Source organism: Centropristis striata, chromosome 21 (assembly GCF_030273125.1).
Source record: "Centropristis striata isolate RG_2023a ecotype Rhode Island chromosome 21, C.striata_1.0, whole genome shotgun sequence".
NCBI lineage: Eukaryota > Metazoa > Chordata > Actinopteri > Perciformes > Serranidae > Centropristis > Centropristis striata.
Genome location: NC_081537.1, coordinates 10,679,207 through 10,701,176, shown reverse-complemented (window position 1 = coordinate 10,701,176; position 21,970 = coordinate 10,679,207). Strand labels below are relative to the sequence as shown.

At 41.4% G+C, this 21,970-nt stretch overlaps 2 protein-coding genes across 2 annotated transcripts in view; both read right to left on the bottom strand.

Moving 5' to 3' along the window:
* Window positions 1-79: 79 nt before the first annotated feature.
* LOC131959547 (katanin-interacting protein) lies at window positions 80-20,948 on the bottom strand. Its single transcript, XM_059324754.1, has 28 exons — window positions 20,831-20,948; window positions 20,177-20,289; window positions 18,647-18,735; window positions 18,203-18,378; window positions 17,691-17,803; window positions 17,476-17,577; window positions 17,186-17,335; window positions 16,710-16,950; window positions 16,157-16,288; window positions 15,891-16,042; window positions 15,554-15,660; window positions 15,160-15,256; window positions 14,838-15,047; window positions 14,434-14,571; window positions 12,417-13,272; window positions 10,502-11,269; window positions 10,197-10,405; window positions 9,423-9,501; window positions 9,156-9,333; window positions 8,754-8,919; window positions 8,016-8,182; window positions 7,865-7,929; window positions 6,655-6,765; window positions 6,164-6,303; window positions 5,978-6,079; window positions 5,726-5,886; window positions 4,422-4,507; window positions 80-1,671 (listed from the first exon to the last, which is right to left on the bottom strand). Exons 2-28 carry the CDS (start codon window positions 20,186-20,188, stop codon window positions 1,613-1,615), a joined length of 4,866 nt encoding a protein of 1,621 aa, XP_059180737.1. The 5' UTR covers window positions 20,189-20,289; window positions 20,831-20,948; the 3' UTR covers window positions 80-1,612.
* A 928-nt stretch (window positions 20,949-21,876) lies between these two features.
* dcun1d3 (defective in cullin neddylation 1 domain containing 3) overlaps window positions 21,877-21,970 on the bottom strand; it is a 7,755-nt gene continuing 7,661 nt past the window's right edge. Inside the window, exon 5 of the mRNA XM_059325257.1 lies at window positions 21,877-21,970. This exon is cut by the window's right edge and continues 1,937 nt beyond it. The gene's annotated coding sequence lies outside the window, so the exon portion shown is untranslated.

The following is a 21,970-nucleotide window of genomic DNA, read 5'->3' as shown; positions in this document are numbered from 1 at the left end:
ATCGTAGCCGCTTCTTGTTTCCCATCCCTCATTCAGAACAGTGTGAGGTCAAGTCAGGACATGACCTTTTTTCAGAAAACCGATGAAAGATGTATATATATATGTATATTTTAAACATTTTATTCATTTCAAATAAACCTACATCAAATATACATATTTAATCAAGATTAGAAAAATAATTAAATATTTCAAAACACTAAATGTCACACATACAATAATAGCCACCACCCTACAGAGCAGGACTGAGATACAGAGTAATGACCATTGTTGCTGTTGGACACGCTGAAATTAAATACATAAAACTGCATTTCATTTACAATTACTCCCCCTGTGAGTAAGGAGTATGAAACAGTTTATACTGGGGCTCAATGAAGCAGTAAAAACTCCTCCAAACAAAAGTGTCTAAGATGGTAACAGCTAATTTCCCATGCAACAAGTTAGTACAGTAAATATTGAATGAATGAATAGCACAACACCAACTACTAAGTATTATAGTGAAGGTAGAATCAGATAAATCCCTTTTTAAATATCATTCTTCTCAATTTGAGGTAAAGTTATAGTATTTGCATATTAGAAGTTGCCTTTTACTGAATCTACTCAAAATCTAAACTGGCTATTTTTTTTCTATTTCCAACCAAATTACTAAAACTGCGTCACTGACTCTAGAAATGTTTGCCTCCATGATATCTACCCTATATAGCAACTTCGATGAAGGTCACTTGGATTGCAAACAAGTTGGGTTTTTTTCTACCTGATGCTAAGCAGAAAAAATAAACTGACCTAAATTTTTTTGAAGCCAAATATATATCGAAGATTCAAATGTGGAGTCTGAAGCTTTGTACAGCTTCAAGTTGTACAAAAACTGTACTTTTTTTTAACTGCAAGTGTAACCACTTTAGCCTTCCGTAGAAATCTCTCAAAGGTGAAAAGCTCTTTGGAAGCACTTCCCCAAGTAAAACCATTAGAAATATATTAGCAACAGATATAAATCACTAATAGATATAAATTAGTGTCTGCATAGCATTACGGTTGGTTGGTGTACTGGCGGGAGTGTTAGTCAGTTCTCGTTAGGCAAAGAGCTGATCGTCTAGGCTCATCAGTGGATAGAATTCATTAATAACTGGCCACATCCTGGTGTGAGAGTGTATTATGTGGCTTTGGAGCTTTTCTCTTTTCTAATAAGTATTTACACGCCACAAGCAGCATTTAAATATGCAGCACAAAAGTCACAAGTAGCAGCCACAGATATAGTGTTTACTAGGCACAATAATAGGGCTGATAAAAATGCAGCCTCACAGGTTTATCCTGGCACTGTGGGAGGGACGACCGTACAGTACGTGTTTAGGATGACTTGTTAGGGCGGGGAAAGGTGTGTGGTCCAACCATAAAGTGGAATCCTGTGTGTGTGTGTGTGTGTGTGTGTGTGTGTGTACGCACAAACCCACTGTTACCTGTGCAATTCTCTTCAGTGAGCTGACAAACCATGGCTGTATTGGGTTTTAATGTACCCCTCAAAAAGTGAGCTTAAAAAAAAGTATCAGCCAAAGTTCCTCCCCTTAAGTGTACGAGCAGTGGATCCACATCCGTCTGTTCATCTATCATCCTCTGTTTGTCAGTACCTCCTCTTTCCATGTTTCCCACCGTCAGTCATGCAGGTTTTAGGCCGAAGAGCTGCATTGAGACGGAACAAACAAGCCTTTAGTTAAAGGGGTAGACTCTTTTGAAGTGAGGCTGTATGAGGTACTAACTCAAAGTCAACATATTCTGTTCCCTGTTTGGAGAACCAGACACACGCTCCAGGCAGGAAACAGACTGCAGATGGGGCCTGTCACAAAATGTATTTTAACCACCTAAACCAGTGGTTCTCAAACTTTTTCTTTCATTTTCCACTTTGGACAAGGGGAAATTTTCAAGCCCCACCTGCCCCCATCGCCCCAACACAAGGCTACTGAAATACGCCAAGCTTAACATTTTCAAGTAACATCATGTTGTATCTAAATTCTAACTCAATCAAAATCAAAATTTCTTCCCGGTTGGCGCGCCCCACCTGTCAAGTCTCTATTCCACACCAGTGGGGCTCCCCACACTTTGAGAACCACGGACCTAAAAAAAGGCCCACCCTAAAAATTATATAATATCCATTTATGTGTACGTTATATTAATAATATGTCCACAGCCGTTTCATTTGGAACTACTTTTTCTCAACCATAGAACTTTCATGTTCCTACGCATAAGAGCACTAATATGCTTCGCACGTTGCTGCAGATCAGATGTTTTGTAAGCGACAACAAATACAAGTAATATAGAAATGAGTGATTATGACAGCGAAGTTGAAATGCCATCTACACTGTGTTCCAAATTATTATGCAACTGAGTTTTTTCTCAGATTTTCCTAAATCGTTGATGCAAATGACAGTCAGCATAATTTAAGTCATCAACCGTTAGTTTAATGAATTGTAATGTGATTGGACAAACCTCCCAATGATAACAGTATTTTTTCAAAAATAAAAAACTTAAAATGCACTGTTCCACATTATTACGCACGACAGAGTTTTATAACATTTTATAGGTTTTTAAGAACTGAAAATGCTCATTTTTGGATTTTCCAGCATTCGGAGGTCATATTTACTGAAATCAAAAGCTATTTCAATCAAAATCATCTTAACAGGTCAAGTTACATTTTAACATAGGACTCCTTATTTGATAGCAGCTTCACAATTCTTGCATCCATTGACCTTGTGAGTGTTTGGAGAGTTTCTGCTTGAATTTCTTTGCAGGATGTCAGAATAGCCTCCCAGAGCTGCTGTTTGGATGTGAACTGCCTCCCACCCTCATAGATCTTTTGTTTGAGGATGCTCTAAAGGTTCTCAATAGGGTTGAGGTCAGGGGAGGATGGGGGCCACACCATGAGTTTCTCTCATTTTATGCCCATAGCAGCCAATGATGCAGAGGTATTCCTTGCAGCATGAGATGGTGCATTGTCATGCATGAAGATGATTTTGTTACGGAAAGCTCGGTTCTTCTTTTTGTACCATCGGAGAAAGTGGTCAGTCAGAAACTACACATACTTTACAGAGGTCATTTTCACACCTTCAGGGACCCTAAAGGGGCCGACCAGCTCTCTCCCCATGATTCGGCCCAAAACATGCCTCGCCACCTCCTTGCTGACATCGCAGCCTTGTTGGGACATGGTGGCCGTCCACCAACCATCCACCCCTCCATCCATCTGGACCATCCAGGGTTGCACGGCACTCATCAGTGAACAAGACTGTTTGACAATTAGTCTTCATGTATTTCTGGGCCCACTGCAGCCGTTTCTGCTTGTGAGCATTGGTTAGGGGTGGCCGAATAGAATAACTGATAGAATAACGCAGAACTGCAAGCCTCTGGAGGATCCTACACCTTGATGTACGTGGTACTCCAGTGGCACCAGCAGCTTCAAATATCTGTTTGTTACTTTGTAATGGCATTTTAGCAGCTGTTCTCTTAATCCGATGTTTTTGTCTGGCAGAAACCTTCCTCATTGTGCCTTTATCTGCACGAATCCGTGTGTGCTCTAAATCAGTCACAAATCTCTTAAAAGTACGATGATCACGATTACGTTTTCATGAAATATCTAAAGTTTTCATACCTTGTCCAAGGCATTGAACTATTTCATGCTTTTCGGCAGCAAAGAGATCCTTATTCTTTCCCATATTGCTTGGAAATGGTCATCTGCTTAATAATGTGGAACGCCCTTCTTAAGTAGTTTTTCCTTAATTGGGCTCACCTCGCAAACTAATTATCACAGGTGTCTGAGATTGATTTCAGTGATCCAAAGAGCCCTGAGACACAATACCATCCATGAGTTTAATTGAAAAACAAAAAATGTAATCTTTATGACACTTAAATACAATTTGCGTAATAATTTGGAACGCGGTGTAATATGGAGACAGACCCCAAAATGAAGCCCAAGAAAGAGCTCAAGCTACCTGGTAGTGCCGATGTGTGAACTGTAAACTGCCCACAGAGCTGGAGAGCTACAGCTGCCATGAGTGGAAGATGGTTCTGTTTGATTCGGACCAAAACAGCCGATCTGCAGCATTTATGTGTAGGAACATGGAAATTCTACGGTTGAGAAAAAGTAATGAAACGGCTGTGGATAGCAACAAAAATCAGTGGACATATCGTTAATATATCACACACATAAACAGGGATAACATTTTTAGGCTGGCCTTTGTTTAGGTGGTTAAATTACGTTTTGTGACAAATCATGTCTGCAGTCTGTTTACTGCCTGGAGAGCATCGTCTGGTTCTCCAAACTGGGAATGTGCAGACCATCATTGACTCTGGATAAGTACCTCATGCAACCCGACTTCAAAAAATTTGATGATGGATGAAAAAAAGCACTCAGCATCCTTTTAACTCCAGTTGTTTCTCACCTGGATCTGCTGTCTGCTTCTTCTTGTTGTGATGGACTATCTGATTCTCATTGGTCATCTTCACATCCTGGTCCTCCACATAATTACTGCAACACAGGGAGAAAGTGAAAACACAGCACATACATGTAAGTAAAAAGTCAGTTGTGTGAAAAACCAGAACAGGGAGTGACACAAAATGGAGGGCTGACTGATAACAAAGCTTGAAGCCAGCAGGTCCAGGCCTTGAGACCAAAGATGGAGCTAGAGAGGGAAACGGAGGAGAGAGAGGGGGGACTGAGGCATCACAAGTCAAGCGTGTGGTAAGGAGGGTGTGGGATGGCTGGGGGACATTTGAAGTCACTGGAGGAATTTTCAATACAGGGATTAACCACAGGGAGGTGCTGACACGGGGCTTTCACAGGCTCTGTTACTCACTGTTTGTGGTGTCTGCTGCCACGGGGGCTGAAGTGGAGAAGAGCACATCTCTGTTCAAAACACCTCACCACTTTGGACAATGGGGTTAAATATAACCTTCTACTAGTTTCTCTGTTTTAGACTTGTTTGGACCTGTATTTCAAATGGTCTGTCATTTATTTACAGTCACCTGTCTCTGGAGCTGAACTTTTTGACTCGATTGAATCTGAAAAAAATCGAGGTAAAACCATTGTTATGTGTAGAATGATGCTCTCGTTTTGTCTGACTGGAATATGTTGAATATTATTTACCAGAATGTTTCATTTATGTTGAGGAATTTTCAGTAGGTTGTGGCAGTGTATTACAACATATTTGATCTAATTTGTTGCAGTCTAGTTTATTTTTTTTATCTATTATTGTTATATACTGAATATATGTCTAGTTAGGTCATTAGGCTGTGGAAGTTCACTAACATTACAACATATTTATTTTCTATTTATTTTATACTAATTTATTTTAAATATTTTATTAATAAAATATGAATAAAAAAATAAAGATTTAAAAAATATTTTAGATTATATTAATACATTTTGTACATACACATTATTTTATTAATTTCCTTTTTCAGTTGAATTTACTATTTGAACTACTATTATTATACTATTATACTATACTATTATTTTTTTTGCTATAAGTTTGGCTAAATGTATTATGTTTTTAAAGATGATTATCATCTTAATATTGACCAAAATGACTGATTATGACTGTTTTTGAGCCTCCCTAGGACTAAGCCTAATTTAATTTATTTTTTTGGAAAAGATGCAGCCAGATGCTTTTTGTGTGTAAACGGCATCGCACCACCAGTCAGCTTTGAAACCATACCATAAATGCATCTTAAAAATCCAGGGTACCTGATGACTGTGTTCCTCTCGCGGTGTGTGATGTAGGCATTGTCCGTGAACAGGATGGTGTGGTAGGGCACCACTGGGTCACAGGTGGGCAGAATGCCTCGTGCCACATGGCTCACGCTGTCTAAGATGCCGTTATACACCAGGAGGTCGTCCACCAGCAGCTGCACACACAGACAGACGTACAGATTGGTGCTTGAGGCCCAAATGGAAAAACAAGTGATTGCCCAGCTCATTGCAGACAGAGAAGCTTACCCCAAACTCCTTAACTCCCCTTTGTGGCGTCTTTGAATAGTTCCACAATTTGATCATGGACACGGTCACTGGCTGATCGAAGATGACGTACACACGGTTCACCTACGTGGAAACAATCAATACACTTACACACATTTCCTGAAAAGACTCTCCTCTATGTGAATGTGCTCTCTGTCAAATCCTCACCAGTCCAGGGAGCACTGGGGCTAACCACATATGTCCTCCATCGTGGGTGCTGTTGAGTCCATCTATTAATTTATCTGGAGTCCTCACATCACCGCTCACATTGTCCAGTACATTCACACTGTCTGGAAAAGCAGCGATGTCTGGTGGACATAGTGTTCAGGAACAGGCACACATTTATACCCATTAATATTCCTTCAACAGCTATGACTAATTTATTGCCCAAGTCAGTGTAGGCATTCTCTCTCCTCTAGATCTCCTCTTCTGTGACACATCGTCTGAAATAAAGCTGTATCCCTCATAGATATATGATGCAAACTGTGCCATAGTTATAGAAAACATTCTAAATATAACCTGATGTCTAAACTACGTCTCAATTTTTACAAAACAATTGATAAGTTTTAATACCTATACCCCTAGATCAGAGATAGGGCCTTTATGTTTGTGAAGATGTATGAATGAAGGTTAATGTAAACTCGAAGAGGAAAGGATACTGTTGTCACTGAGACTGATCTTCTCATGGTGCTGGTCATAAAATTCAAGGCCGTTGAGGCCGATGTAATACGGGTCACCCCAGGTTGTTAACAGCTGCAGCTGAAAGATGACTGACAGGTAAAGGTCAAGGAATATAATATAACATTAAACGCCATGTACAGCACACATGTGGCCTGGGCTGCATCTGAAGTCAATCAATATTTACTACAGTCATGGGAAAAATTATTAGACCACTTTTTTCTTTAATTTCTTGTTCATTTTAATGCCTGGTACAAGTAAAAGTACATTTGTTTGGACAAATATAATGATAACAACAAAAATATCTCATAAGAGAGATTTAAGAGCTGATATCTAGCCATTTTCCACGGTTTTCTTGATAATAACCAAAATAATTATCAAGAAAAACATGAAAAATGGCTAGATATCAGCTCTTAAATTAAACTCTTATGAGCTATTTTTGTTGTTATGAATAAAACAACAAAAAAATATATAAATGTACTTTTACTTGAACCAGGCATTAAAATGAACAAAAAATTGAAGAAAACAAGGGTGGTCTAATAATTTTTCCACGACTGTATATAGTTCACTATATTTTACTCTGAATTCTGAGTTTGAACTTTATATCTATCAAAAATACAGTACACTACTTTGATGATGATTTGTCAGAAAGCCCACTTTACTGCCCACTATGGAGTAAACTATGCGTGTCTATTAAATAGGGAGCATAGACTGTGTGAAGAAGTGGATTTAGCCACCAGCTGTGAAAAGTGAAGCCAATGTTGAAGTGCCTTAAACATGCATTCTTTCTGTTGGCCTACACGGGGCCTAATAAAAGCCAAGGCTTCGAAAAATTGGCATCCACGTCTTATTACAGTCTGTGACAGGGAGTGTTGGATGACAGGGTGATTTCAGACACAGCCCTCATATACAAAATACAAGTATGGACCACATCGGTTAGTGACTTGAACTGACACTTCACATATCAAATAATGAATCAGTTAAGTAAAAACAGTGATTAATCGATGATGAAAAATATGTTGCAGCCGTAATGCAGATTGACTAATATCGCCTGAACATACATATCCAATGTGTTCATTTGCAAATGAGCAGTCTGGACAGTCAGTCTGGTTTGCCAGCAGCTGGAACAAATCCAAAAGATTCAACTGACAAAGCACACAGAGGCAATAAAAAGAAAGCACGTCAGGATACACCCACAAGGCATGATGGGAGCTTCATAGTCCATGCTGGCCTGTTCTTGTTTCCTAGAGCTTCCTCTGAATTAAAGACAACAACAATATCAATTAGGGAATACAGTTTTCATGAAATAGCAGTGCATGTAAATTAAAATGAAGGCTCCTACTTGTGGTAGTCCTCTGCACTCTTGTTGTCAGTGGGCGTCTGGAGGAAGTCCACGAAGAGGATCTCCTGGGCAAAGTCAAAGTGACAGTTGCCTGGTCCTTTCCTGATCAGGAAACCCTCTGATGGGGAGATGGCTACATCATCCATGAACACATGGATCACCTTCACCTGAACCAAAGATGTGGATATTTGTATGCTGACTTACAGTTTCCTGCATAGAAATGTTGGTAACGCTTTATAATAAGGTCCTTAATAACCATTAATTAACAAGTAATAAGGCATTGTTCTCGATTTAGATCCGGTAGTTGCAAAAAGCATAGTTAACTTATAGTTAACTTATAATAGATGAGCAATAAAGTATATTTTAATATCAATAAGCAAACAAAATAAGATTAATAAAGGCATGGCAAAGACATAATGGGTGGGTCATGGGTGTTTGTAATGCTATTATTAACACTTATATAAGCTTATAAACACACAATAATGTTAATAAGCATCTTGTAAGGACTTACAAGGGCCTTATTATTTGTTAATTAATGGTTATTACAAGGACCTTAATATAAAGAGTTACCGAAATGTTTGTTGAATGTAAACACTATTGATCTCTGATTCCATCGGAAGCAACTGACACTTCATGACTTTTTTTTTTTTACGTTGATTTTAAGTTGTTTGATATAGAGTTCACCATCTTTACTTAAAGAGAACTTGCACTGCTCTCTTTGACCAAAAAGTGTCTCACCCCTCTGTACGAGTCCTCAGGGGACTTGTTGTAGTTCCAGACACGGAGTCCAGCGATGGTCTGGGCCTTGTTGAACGTCACGTTCAAGGTGTGAGGCTCTCCATAGGAGAAAGGGATCAGCCACATGTGCTGGTCATCAGTGGTGATGTTGTGGCCATTTATAAGCCTGCGTAATTAAAACAGACTGTGATGACTGCACCTGATCTAAGTCTGGATTCTAGACTTGTATTGAGAAAAGAGGAGGGGAAGTTAGCGTGAAATATGATGTAGAAATGTATATGTAAAAAGTAAAGTGAAGAAACTCGTAAGAGACAAAGAAGGATCAGCCTCAAAAATACTTTCCACTGATGTATTAATGAAAAACTGTCAAATGTCAGTGTATTAAATTGCATACAGACTTACTTATCGAGCGTGCGCAGGTCGTATTGGTATTCAGGCAGGTCGTTGAGGTCCCTGGGTGAAGCAGCCATCATGCTGAGGTCTAAAGGTAAACTCTCTCCATTCTTCCCCACCACCTCCAATCCTGTCAGGCCCATGTAGTGGGAGTCCCCCCAAGTCAACACCAGCTCTAGTCTAAGGCCTAGAGTGGAAACAGACTGTTATTGTAACTGTCCAAACAGCAAAAAGATAGCTGACCATGTGACGACAGGATGCTGATTGTCTACTCACATTTTCCAGTGTACATCCCAGGAATATGCTCCATGTTCTCCTCAGACTGGCTCACAGTTGGGTTGAGATGGAGTTTCAACTAAGACAACATGTGAACAGAACTGTGTTAGACTGGGCTGTTAATGTTGTGATGGCTTATTTCTCCTGATCCTAGTTATAGTGTTGTTAACCAGCAATGTTCAATGCAGATTTAACTTCACATGAATAAAGAGGACCCGTCTACACATTGCTGACAAATGACTTTTCCCATTTGTAAATTGAACACAGTCTATAAAAATAAAAGATACATTAAATTATAAAATGTGTGATATTATCAATGACAAAGGCAACACAATCACATTCTTTTCTCTGTGGAATTTACAAATAGACAGATATTATCAATCCCACCAGAAAATATCACTTGTGTGTAAAGTCAGTAGTTTAGCAATGATGCGAGTGGGTGGCATCACTCGCTATGTCTGCAGCAGCTGATGGTGGGATGTAAACAATAACAAAGACGTGGATGTAAACTCCATTGGGAGATAATATGGATCAAGACTCACGCTAACAGTTTGATATCTGGGTTACAGATGCTTTCTTTAACGGTAATGTGCCTGGGGTCACACCATCTATTGCTAACAACCACAGAGACTGGTAAATGTTCTGGGTTTAGTTTTCACTGTCACAACTTGGAATAAGGTGCCTAAATTTACAAGCATTTGACTTGGACATTTAACACCATTTAAGTTAATTTACAAAATTCTAGGAAAGCACATTGATAAGGTCTGTGCTCACTTTGAGATCTTCCTCTCTGAAGCCAGCCTGTGTGAAGGGTCTTTCTTCTCCCTCTCCATCAGCGGTGCGTGGTCTCTGCAGCTCCTCCTCAGCCACCAGGCCCTCAGGACCCTCACCCTCACTGAGGAAGGTTTCATCATAACGAGACATAGCCTCCAGGATCTCATCATCAGTGGTGAACAGGATAGTGTCACCAAATTGGTCCAACTCTGAAGTGACAGCAGAGTGAGAAAAAAGGACAATTTGATCAAAAGTAGCACACAAAAGTAACATTAAAAACCTGTGAGGTTGTTCTGTTCACTTACCTCCAGACAGGGTCCCTGAGGCCTTGGCGATCTCACCCCTGAAGATGCACCTTCCATCCAGCAGCATTTCCACCTCCTTCAGCCCTCGGAAGGAGTGAATGCGTGACTTATTGTAGTTCCACACACGGATCATGGCCACCTGGTAAGGAGCTCCGAAGTCCAGGAATATGGTGTGACTACGCCCAGGGGTGAATGGTGCGAGCCAAAGATGCATGTCATCCTGCGTACGATTAACGCCATCAATCAAGTTAGTGACGACACGCGGATCTTTGCCGTACGCAGGGAGAATGTTAATGTCTGGAGGATCGGCACGGATATGAGCAGGTCGTAGCGGCTCTCCGCTGGAACTGAACACCTCGAGGCCGTTAAGGCCCACGTAGTGGCGATCGCCCCAGGTGGACAGGATGTTGATGACCAGCCTCTGGCCCTGCGGCAGCACAGGGATCTCAAACTCGTCCTCCCGCTCCATGGATGGATCATCATCAGGGCCTTCACACAGTGCCCCCTGAGTGGTGAAGGAGGAATGTGGGCTCCTGGGGGCTGTGGAGGGGGTGACTGCGACTGTGGTTGGACCACGGCCCTGGCGCTGGAGGAACTCATCAAAGATGTCACCTTCAAAGCCCATGTTGGAGATGCGTCCGCGTTGGCATTGGTTGAACTTGGTGAGAGAGTCCCAGGACTCCATGAGGTTGTCATCCTGTTGGCTGTGCAGAGGGGCCAGAGCACTGCACTGCCTCCTGCCCGCGTTCACCAGGGACATTGGCTCCTCTGGAGAATACACACAGATTATTCATTTCTTACAAGCCACAGGGGATAATATCATTCTTTTAGGACTGTAAAATACCTTTACATTCATCACCAAACATCCCATAACACTTAACTTCTAGTTATAAATTAAATGAATGAGCCAATTTCAAATAAGACTGATAAAAATATTTGCAATTCTCTTGTCCAAAGAAAAGCGAAAGATATAAAAACATAAATGTTTTAAGTGTGAGTACTTGTGTAAGCCTGCAAACAGCCTTTAAAAGTAAAATATGTAACATTTCCGCAATAAAATGTCTAATAAAAGACTACACCTATGTTATATGTATATTTTGTTGAGTTGTTTACCTACATTATCCCAGATGTTTCCAAAAAGTGTTCAATCACAGAGAAATCTATAATTTTATTCAAGGAAATGTTGCATTTTATTTGGTCATCATAAAACATTTAAACCCTCTAGTTGCTCTAAACACTAGAAGATATGCCAGAGAGTAAATTATACAATGTCTCAGTCAGTGATACAGCATTTTTTAGGCGCAGTCATTTTTCATTATTTGGAGCCATTTTGCAACACAGTAATCCAGTAGAGACCCAATTTATTTATATGATATCAATCCAGCACAAGACAGTTACTTAATTAGGGATGCACAAAATAAAATAAGAAAATGTTTGATCTGTTAAATAATTAATGACAAAAGTACATCAGCAGCAGTAAGAATGACAATCATTACACAGCACTAAGGCCAAGACAATAGGCATGGCATAGTAAGGAGTAGTGTAATAACTCTGGTAAACATGAGCAGTTGCCCTTTCATTTTTCCATCAGTCTTATATTTGTCTAAGAGAGCAGTGATGAGGAGTATAAAGCCACATGATCCAGATAGGAACTCGCTGCAGGAAAATGAATTTTAAAAAAGCCTTTAGCAAATGGTTATTGAGTGAAGAATCCTGACATGTTTAGTTCCTTGTTTGGGAATTACTAATAGAGTTTAATAATATATGTATCAGCATTTTAAGAGACAGGTGTGATAGCTTATAAGCAATCTGACTGGTTAATGATTAGTGAAATTAAGTATAAAATACAGCACATCACAGATCATCACATATAAAGGTCCTTTGTGTTTAACATGAGAACTTGAAACATTCCTACCTGTGCTTGACATGGCAGTAGCTCTGAGGTGCTGCTCCTCTAACTGCCTGGAAGAGACTGCCGTGTTTCGAAACGAGCTCCTGCGTCCGCTGATGGGCCTGTCTGACGTTTGCTCTGCGAGATCTTCCAGCAGGTCGCAGCTCATGTCCAGAGAGTCAGCCTTCCGCTGACCCCCGTTCACCGTCCTCTCCATCCCCCGACACACTCGGCCCGGGTTACACGGCAGCTCTGGGAGCATCGAAGACGATGAGGCTGACGGAGACTTGGGCTCGGCAGAGTGCTGAGGCACCAGCCACCTGGGCCTCTCCCTGCTGGCCTCACAGCCCTCCGGGGCTCCTCTGTTCAGGGGCTGCAGCCACTGGGGGGCCACCCGAGAAGAGGACGGCTGGGTGGTGACCGTCTGCTCTGTGGGTGCAGGCGACTCCACCTGCTGCCTCAGAGAGAGAGGCTCTTCAGAGGCAGACAGGTCAAAAGAGTTTCTTTGTGTGGAGGAGCGACGGCCAGAGGATGAAACCCCCGCAGGACTGATGGGTGGCAGCAGTGTATGTGGTTTCTCCTGCATGTCTATCATAGCCTGGCCTGCGTCTGATGGCTGCGGATTCCTACTGTGGAGGTGCTGGGTGTTGATTCCCTCCCCACACTTCCTCTCCTCATGGCGCTGGGGACTGGCACCCCGTAGATTGTGTCCTGACGACACAGGGCTGGAAAACAAGGAGTCTGAACCCTGGAATTCCTGGAGGTCGATTGCGGTGCTGTAGTCAAAGACCTGGTTGCCGCAGCCCTTCTCCAGCTCACCTTCAAACACCAATGTGCTGTTAAGGTACAGCTTTATATGGCGTGCACCAATGTCAAGATCCTAAAAAAGGAACAGAACTTTAATTTACCTGAATATACAAAGTCAACAGCTTCCACACCATTTCGGTTTTGGCACCCAGCTGTGTTACAAAATGCTCAATTCTTTAAAGGAATATTTCACCCTTAAAATGACCATTTCTATATAGATTACAACCCCATTGAAAATGCTGTAAATAGTAAGATTTTAATGGAAATGCTGAGTAAGTAGTGAGCATATGACTGGATAAATGATAATCACGGATTTTCTCTTTTTTTTTGGATTCTCTTTCACAATGGAAGCATGCAAGAAAAAGTTTTCTTCAAGCATGGGGTGAGTAAGTGATATAAAAATGGTAAATGTAAGTATTCCTTTCAGATTTGAAATTCTACACAAAACACGTTTTACATATCTAAGTAAAGATGTTTTTTAAAAGCGAATTCTTCTATTTTATTAGAGGAAAATATTTTGCATTTCATAATATGTAATATTATGACTACATAATGATTGAAACTCAGGCAAAGCAACACAATCTGCAAACAAATAGCATAAAACCCCAAAAGAGTCGAACATTTACTACTGATTCATTTATTTCTCACATGCAGAGCAAGAGCTCTCTGAGCTAGCAGTAATTAGCGCTCTCACAGATACAAAGTCATGGCTGCTATGAAGAAATGGCTAAAGCCCAAATTGAAATCTGCCTGATCCTCTAGACAGTCAGTTACTATAAACCCGGGTTAACCTAGAACCAGTTCCCCACCAACAGCTCCTTACCTTCCAGGTTCAAGACATCAACTAACTCTAGATAGCTCTCGTAGTACAGAAAGAGATAGGATGGGGTCTTTGTACCCCTCTATGAACAGCAGCGAGGTTGAGAGGCAGAAGCCCATGTTTCTCCAAACACTAATCCTCTGGGGCTAATCTCTCACTGTTCCACATTTGGAGAGTCTGACTGGCAGCTCAGCGAGCCAATGCTAAAAGAGAACCACTCCCCTGACGTAACCACCCCACTACAGTCGCCCAAATTATAGTGACAACACACAAGCATGTTGGATTTATGGGCTGCAGACAGCGAAATGAATAATCTCTGAACTCGAGAGAGGGATTAATCAAAAAATGTGTGGATTGCACAAAAATGTTATCTAACAACTCAACTTCTTATAAGCAAAAATAAAAAACACATACATTGAGGCTTCTGTTGTAGTTCCAGATTTTGATGCGAGATATTCCAAAGTCTGGTGAGCGCTCCGTGTTCCTGATGATAAAGTAGAGCTGGATGGGGGGGTGGAATGGACACGTCCACATGTGGCGCTCTTTCGTGGTCTGTCAACCCAAGAGAAGAGACAAAAAATCAGGAATGTACTTTGTCCATGTAAATAGTGAGATTCATTCACAAATGCCACACAGCTGACAGAAGTAAAATGATGACTGTTTGTTTACTGTCATGATCAACTGGGACAATAAAATGGAACAGTCATAATTAATGTGACAGAAAAAGTCTGCTGTGAAAAGGATCTACTGTGCTTTATTTAAATGTATCTTAGGATATTTATAAATATGATGAAGATGAAATGTGAGCAGAGGCCCACCTTCATCTTTCCGTTGACAAGTGCACCCAGATTTCCAGGATAGTCCACGTTCCGGATGTCTAGGTCGTGAGGAGACACATACATCTTCTTGTTTCTGAGGCAGAAGAACTGCAACTCAGTCAGTCCGACCTGCAACGCGTTCCCCCAGTTTGACAGGATCTCCATGGTAACATATAATGCAGGAGTGACCTCTGTCGAGGACAGCCTTCTCTGCAATGAAAACACGAAACATTCACGAGTGCTCCTGTACACTTCTGTCTCTATCACACCCAGCAGTAATAGAAATATTCATTATGAACTGTGAGACATGTTACTGACTCACCGGCTGCTTGCTGTAGTCTTGTTTCACACTCTGAGGAAGGCTGTGGCTCGGTCCCGCTTCAAGTTTCTCCAACGCTTTCAGTAGTTTCTGTTGTTGCCTGAACAGAAGGATGACATCTTCAGTTCTGCTGCTTTGTCTGTAGCGCCTGACCTTCAAATTAATTGTGAGAGATGGCTGAGCACAGTGGTGGGTGAGGCTGATAAATAATTCTTCAAGGTCAGTGGGTGTACATACCATAAATCTGTTCGTATTAGTTTCTATAAAATATCATTATGCTTGTTCTGACACTTGTTTTCGAGGTTGTAGCACAAGTACTAGGTGTCTTAATATCCCTCAGATGCCAGAGTGAATATACAGTATCTGTGTTTCTAGGTGCTATATTCTGTCAGCATACCCGGGGCCCATAAGCGTGATTCTCTGCATGGCAACAGTGACACTGTTCTCATCTTTGTTGTGGCTGTTGCGGTGCACTAAGCCATTCATCATCTGGTGTCCCCTGCCCTGGATAAAGAGGACGCAAAATAAAAGAGTCAGTGACATATAAGCTAGGGAGTTTACATGTAATAAAAACCCATGAAATTATCACCGTAAATCCAGGATTTACTATAGCATATATGCGACGGATAATGTGATTTTGGCCATCTTACAGCATTCCTCTTAGGGAGTCCTGAAAACAGTTTGTGGTCAAAATTGAGTGGGGGTGGGATATGTGCAGTGTGGGGCAGACAGACCGTGTTGCGGCTAAAGAGCTCAGGACTCTGCTCAGGGTCGTTTTCTCTCTGGATGGCCTGGCGCACCCTGCATGCCATCTCCTCTGAGTCTCGCTCCTCAACAGAAGCCTTTCTGGCTGCTGACAGTGGCCTCTCCACTCGACTCCTTGGCCCTTAGGCAGAAAACACATGTCTTTTAAAACAACAGTCATGCAACAGACTAACATCTATCTATCTCTCTACAGAAACATTTTAAAGGGCCCTTTTAAAAAAATTTAAAGACTTACTTTGACCATCCCAGCTTTCTTTGGAAGGTGGCCTATCTAATGTTTTGCTCTTAACCAACAAAGGCTTAGTGGGTATAAAGGTGTCTGTGTTTTCTTTCCTTTTTGCAGACAGAGAGCGTTCAAGCTTACGACCTGCAATAAAAGAAGAAGGGAAACTAAGGAAAATGTTATCATATTAGAGTTATATAGATCTTATATAGACAATAACGATGGCTCACTAGGAATTAGCTATTCAGTAAGGCAGCATGCACAATACCAAAACTTCCTTTAAGGTGGCAGCCATCAATAATGTTTGAATTAAATAAATCTGTAAATATCTGCTGTGCAAAGGGCATATTTTCAAAAAAGACTGTGGGCATAAATGGGCCATGGGCTGGCTAACACTACACTACTAAACCTATGCATGGACAGCTAATGTACATGCATGTTCTCCATGTGTACAGGTCAGTGCTGATGAAGCATATAAGGACGATCTGGAACCACTCTGGGGTACTAAGACTCACCCTAAAAATCAATAATAAATTTACATATGAAAGCGGATGCTGAAGCCTACCTTTAGTTGAAGGTCCAAAGTCCAGAACAATGAGGTTTGCTGAGTCGAAATGGCTATGGGGGCCGCTGGGCCGAGGGTTGGAGGAGGACTTGGAGGAGGAGAGAGGCAGCCCCAGCTCATCCAGACTCTCTGTGCTCTCCTCCCTCTCGATGTGCTCCTCCACCCACTCCTCGTCCGACTCCTCCCCCGCTGAGTCGCGGTTGCTTCGCCGCATGCTAACCTCCAGGCTCCGACGCAGCACCTAGATTACAAAGGTCAACGTTTATGCATGCATCCATGCACACTCATCAGTGTGAGCACTTACAGGAGCAAACGCACACACTATGCATGCTGACAGTTTAAGTATTCCCTTGATTTGTGTGACTACCATTAAAAAAACTTAAATAAATTAACACCCAGGAGCACAAAACAAATTTAGATAACATCTCATGAGATCTTGACAAGATTAAATAAAACATATTTCTTCTTCTGCTCACCTTCACTTCCTCAAGGTTGAGAAGGACCTTCTCATTGTGCTCTTGATTTGCTTGGCCTCCTTGGCTCTCATGCCTGGAACTGAAGGGGCGCGACACCTTGCAGGTGTCCCTTGGGGAGCAGGGACTACGAGGCGAGCGTGGACTGGAGCTCTGTGATTGGATAAAGGGGAAATGGCAGAGATGGAGAGATGCTAAGTAGTACAGACAGCTGCATCTGACACATAGCCCCTCCCCTAAAAAAAACACCCACGCACACAAGCTTAGTCGGCATTGTTATGTCTTCACTCTACCTCCATGTCTACGCTTTCAAAGGGCTCAAAATCTTCAGAGTAGCGTTTTTCTGGGGAAATCTGCAAACTCGGTCCTTCCTCTGTTCGAATTCTGACTGAATCCTGCATACATGGCAATGGAGGAAATATTTATGTCTATATTTTCATAGGAACTGTTTATTTTTGATGCTCCACAATAAAAGGATTAAATGTATTAAGTAATCAAAAGCCTCTACCTGCACCCATTCTTTCCTCTGGACCTTTCCTGGGGCAGTTTGGCTCCTCTTCTTGTGGGTCTGCTCCAGATTACGGCTGTCTTCAGTTAACTGGTGGGCGCTTCGACAGACATCTGCCGATGAGTAACAGCACAGAAAGGAACATGAGCAGCTTGCAGCAGACTATTGCCTCAAAGGAGAAGGACAGATACGCAGATGGTCCACAGCACATAGAGGAAGAACGAAAAACTGGCTGCCAGCTACAACTGTCACTATCATTTATTCACTGGGAGATCATACCATGCAAACTACAAGCAGAGGAGTGGTGGCTATTAGCTTGTGCTCCATATGGTCTGAAGATGACAGAAGAAACAAAAATATGTGTAATATGTGTGTGAGGTGGCACCTTCTACTTCAGTGTAAAAACGAACAATATTTTGCCCCGCGCGATAGAGAGGTAAAAAAATAATGAGGTCTTATATAAGACGTTTTACTGTTGAGTGTTGGTTTATTTTGATCCTGCAGCAGCATACCTGCTGTACGTGCAGGTCTCCAAGCAGGTGGAGAGGTGACAGACTTGAGGTTGGAGCTCTTGGGCTGCTTCCTTTTGGCTTCAGCGTTGGCTCCGTTAAGATAAATGGAAAAACCTTGCTCAAGCTGTTCCAACTCAATCTCCCTGGGGTCTTTAACTTTAAGGCGCTTTAGGATCCTGAGGGGCAAAAAAAACCTGGTGACTTCTTTTACAGTTATGATTAAAAATCTGATAACATGTTTGAGATCTCTTGGATCAAGATTCAATAATCACAGGACGACATATTTTCAAGCTTTTCTGAACTTAACTTCCCCAAATTTCACACACTAGTTTATCTCAAAGCAAGGAACCAATCAGTGCTGCTGTTAGGCAGCATGGAGGAGTTGTGTATCTCCTCAGTGAAATCTAATCTGACTCTCCCCAGCAGCCTGTGCTCACACTTCACCTGTTTTTGTGCTGGAGGGCGATTAAATATTCATCCAGAGCGTCATCCACAGCAGAGACTAGCTTCTCTCCTTGGCACGTCTTACTCTCCTTTAAGAACACCGAGATGAGTACACATACACACAAAGGATGCAGAGTCAGAAAAGCCTATCAGCTATTTGAGGAAAACAGATGGTCATACCTTAGTGTTGCACAAAGTACTCACAATTACAGACTACAATCAATACACACTTTGTTCTGTACATCACGATATTTAAGCAAACAACTTGCTCCTCCAGTCTTGTAAATACAACATCATTACAGCACATGCAATGTGTCAAGATGTTACAGTAGAACGCAGACAGACAAGACACATTTATGTAACTTGAAATGTAGTAGGGGCTTTGGTAACAAACGTGCCTGTTAATAAGTTTGCAATGTCCAAATCGGTGAATGTCTTCTTAATAAAAACAGATTATTATAAACTGCTAGATGAATAACACACCATTTGTCTCATGATGATTTTAGTTCTTGCTCCTAGTTTGTGTGTGGACATGCTAAGACGATGATTTTTGGGATCTTGACAAATAAAGACAAACATCTAGTTAACTCTAAAGGCATGCGCGCTTTTAATTTTTCGATTTCAGGGGACAAAAAGTGATCTCAGCAAAAAGCACTGCTGAATATTCACACTAAAGGAAAATACTGACTCAGCATGGGCCAAGATCCCTGTGGAGGAACTCCAACACTGACTGCATGCCATGTCAAATTCATGCTCTTCTTTTAAAGGCGATGCTGCCCTGTTCTCATTAGGTGTGAGAACAACAGTAGTAACTGGAACAAGAGCTATTACACGGTGCAATAATGTGTCCTCGCATAATAGACACATACAGAGGAAGTATTGCCAATACATGTCACAACTGCATGATACAATCTATCACTTCAAATGTCATGTAACTAGGAATACAAACAACTGACCATCTATTTAAAAGCCACGCTTGACAATATTATTGTAAAAACTACATCTGATCTGTCAAAATCCCATAGTGAGGTTCCGACAGAGGGTTTGACAATCCTTAAAAATGAATTTGTATGGACATCATTGGAGCCCATTAAAAGTAATCGTCCTCAATACAACACCAAATATCTGCCTGCTTTAGGCTTAAAAAATTTGGCCTTGACCCTTGGCCTTGACAGACTTCTGGATGGAGCATCAGTTGTCTGCATACCACAGTCACCTACAGCTCATGCCATTCAATTCTTATACATCATCATGCAAGATGAGCAAAGGAATCACAAAGCCCTTACTTAATTTCTACAAGTCAACTAGGCTACAGCATCTGTCAATGTCAGGAGCAGAAGAGAAGAAAAGAAAATTGAAGAAAGAATAGAGAGCACTTGTTAGTGACAGAGAATAGAGACAACTGCTGTAAAATATGACATGCATAGTTGCGATTAATGCCTCCTTGATAGTGTCAAGTAAAATGACAGATGGTGTGAACTAGAAACTGACAGAGCGGATGAACCGTTATATAAAACGATATTTGCTTACCTCGTTATCCATTGTGTGGCTGCGGATGATGCTGTTCACATAACACTATCCCATATTTTGGAGAGGGCCGACGATTCTCCAAAAATACTGAAATCAGTGCAGCTTGATTACCACTGCATTAAAAAAAACCGCAGATGAGACCCCCAAGGTTACCTGTGACATGAAACCTAAATTACAGTGAATGTTTAAAATGTCGCCCCACCCGGTTGACGATTCAGCAGAACAGAAACAGCGGTTTCCCGAGCCAAAACCTTACCTAACTTATTATAACCAGGTTTTCATCTTGACTCATTAGAAACAGCCTTGACTGTACAGTGACCTGGTCATTCGTGTAGGGAGTTGACAGATGTGTGGTAACGTTTGCTAACTCTACTGATTTATGTGGCATTAACAACTAACATGCTACATATTTTCAAGCGTGTTTACATTACATGCTAGTTAACGCCTTTTTTCTGGCCAATATCACTACGGGTTTATCAAATAGACAATGTTAGCAAGCAGCATCACTTAGCATTGACGCTAATAACAAACGGAGCTAACTAGTTAGCGTTAGCATGGCTCTAGTTGACATTAAATTACACAAAACAAGATTCTGCTCACATATTTTGGCACACCATTTAGTCGGTTTCTACTAAATATTAGAAAAATACTTACGGTCCATGCGAAACAGCGCTTTGTTAGCCATTAGCTTTGAAATTAACGAGTTTTTCTGTGTTTTCTCATGTGCCCATCGAGTACTGTTGGTTGGTAACCAGGATAGCTGTCCACCAATGGGGTGAGCCGCATCCGTGTCAGACACGCCCCCTGCCTGCTGCTCCCACATCCACACAAGCCTCAACAAAACCTGTGCTATAAAAACCACTGCTGGAGCATTGGAGACAGAGGCTCGCAAGTACACTCACCGGCCACTTTATTAGGTACATCATCACAGCTCAAGACTCACTTGTTTAGATTAGCCTTTTCTGTTTGACCTTGCCATCCTAATTTTTGCTCCGCTTGTTTTTATGTATTTGTTTGTTTTTATATAGCTGGTTGTGTTTTGTTTTTATCTAGTGTTTTTTGCTCTGTTTGTAAGGTGACCTTGAGTGACGTGAAAGGCGCCCGTAAATAAAATGCATTATTATTATTATTATTATTATCTGCTCGCTAATGCCAATATCTAATCAGACAATCACATAACAGCAACTCAGTGCATTTGGGCATGAAGACATGGTGATGACAACCTGCTGAAGTTCAAAACGAGCATCAGAATGGGGAAGAAAGGTGATTTAAGTGACTTTGAACGTGGCATGGTTGTTGGTGCCAGTAGCTGTGGCCTGAGTGTTTCAGAAACTGTAGATTTACTGGGATTTTCACACGCAACTATCTCTAGGGTTCACAGAGAATGGGCCTAGTGAGAGAAAATATCCAGTGAGCTGCAGTTCTCTGGACCAAAATGCCTTGTTGACGTCAGAGAATGGCCAGATTGGTTCAAGATGAAAGAAAGGCAACAGTAACTCAAATTACAACCAAGGTCTGCAGAAGACCATCTCTGAACGCACAACACGTCCAACCTTGAAACACTGCACCTCCACTTTATAAGTAGCTAGCTAATAAAGTGGCGGTGAATAAATGTTATCCAGCATCCAGCATAGTATATAATTACAAAGAAATAATGAGATCCTTCAGGTAAAGTTTCACATATTTCAATGGCCCATCAGTTAAAAGTTCAACACTGTTTTTATTTATTATAAATCAATACATTTTATATAAAAAAAAGGACAAAGGGGGTCTGAAATAAATCCAATATAGATG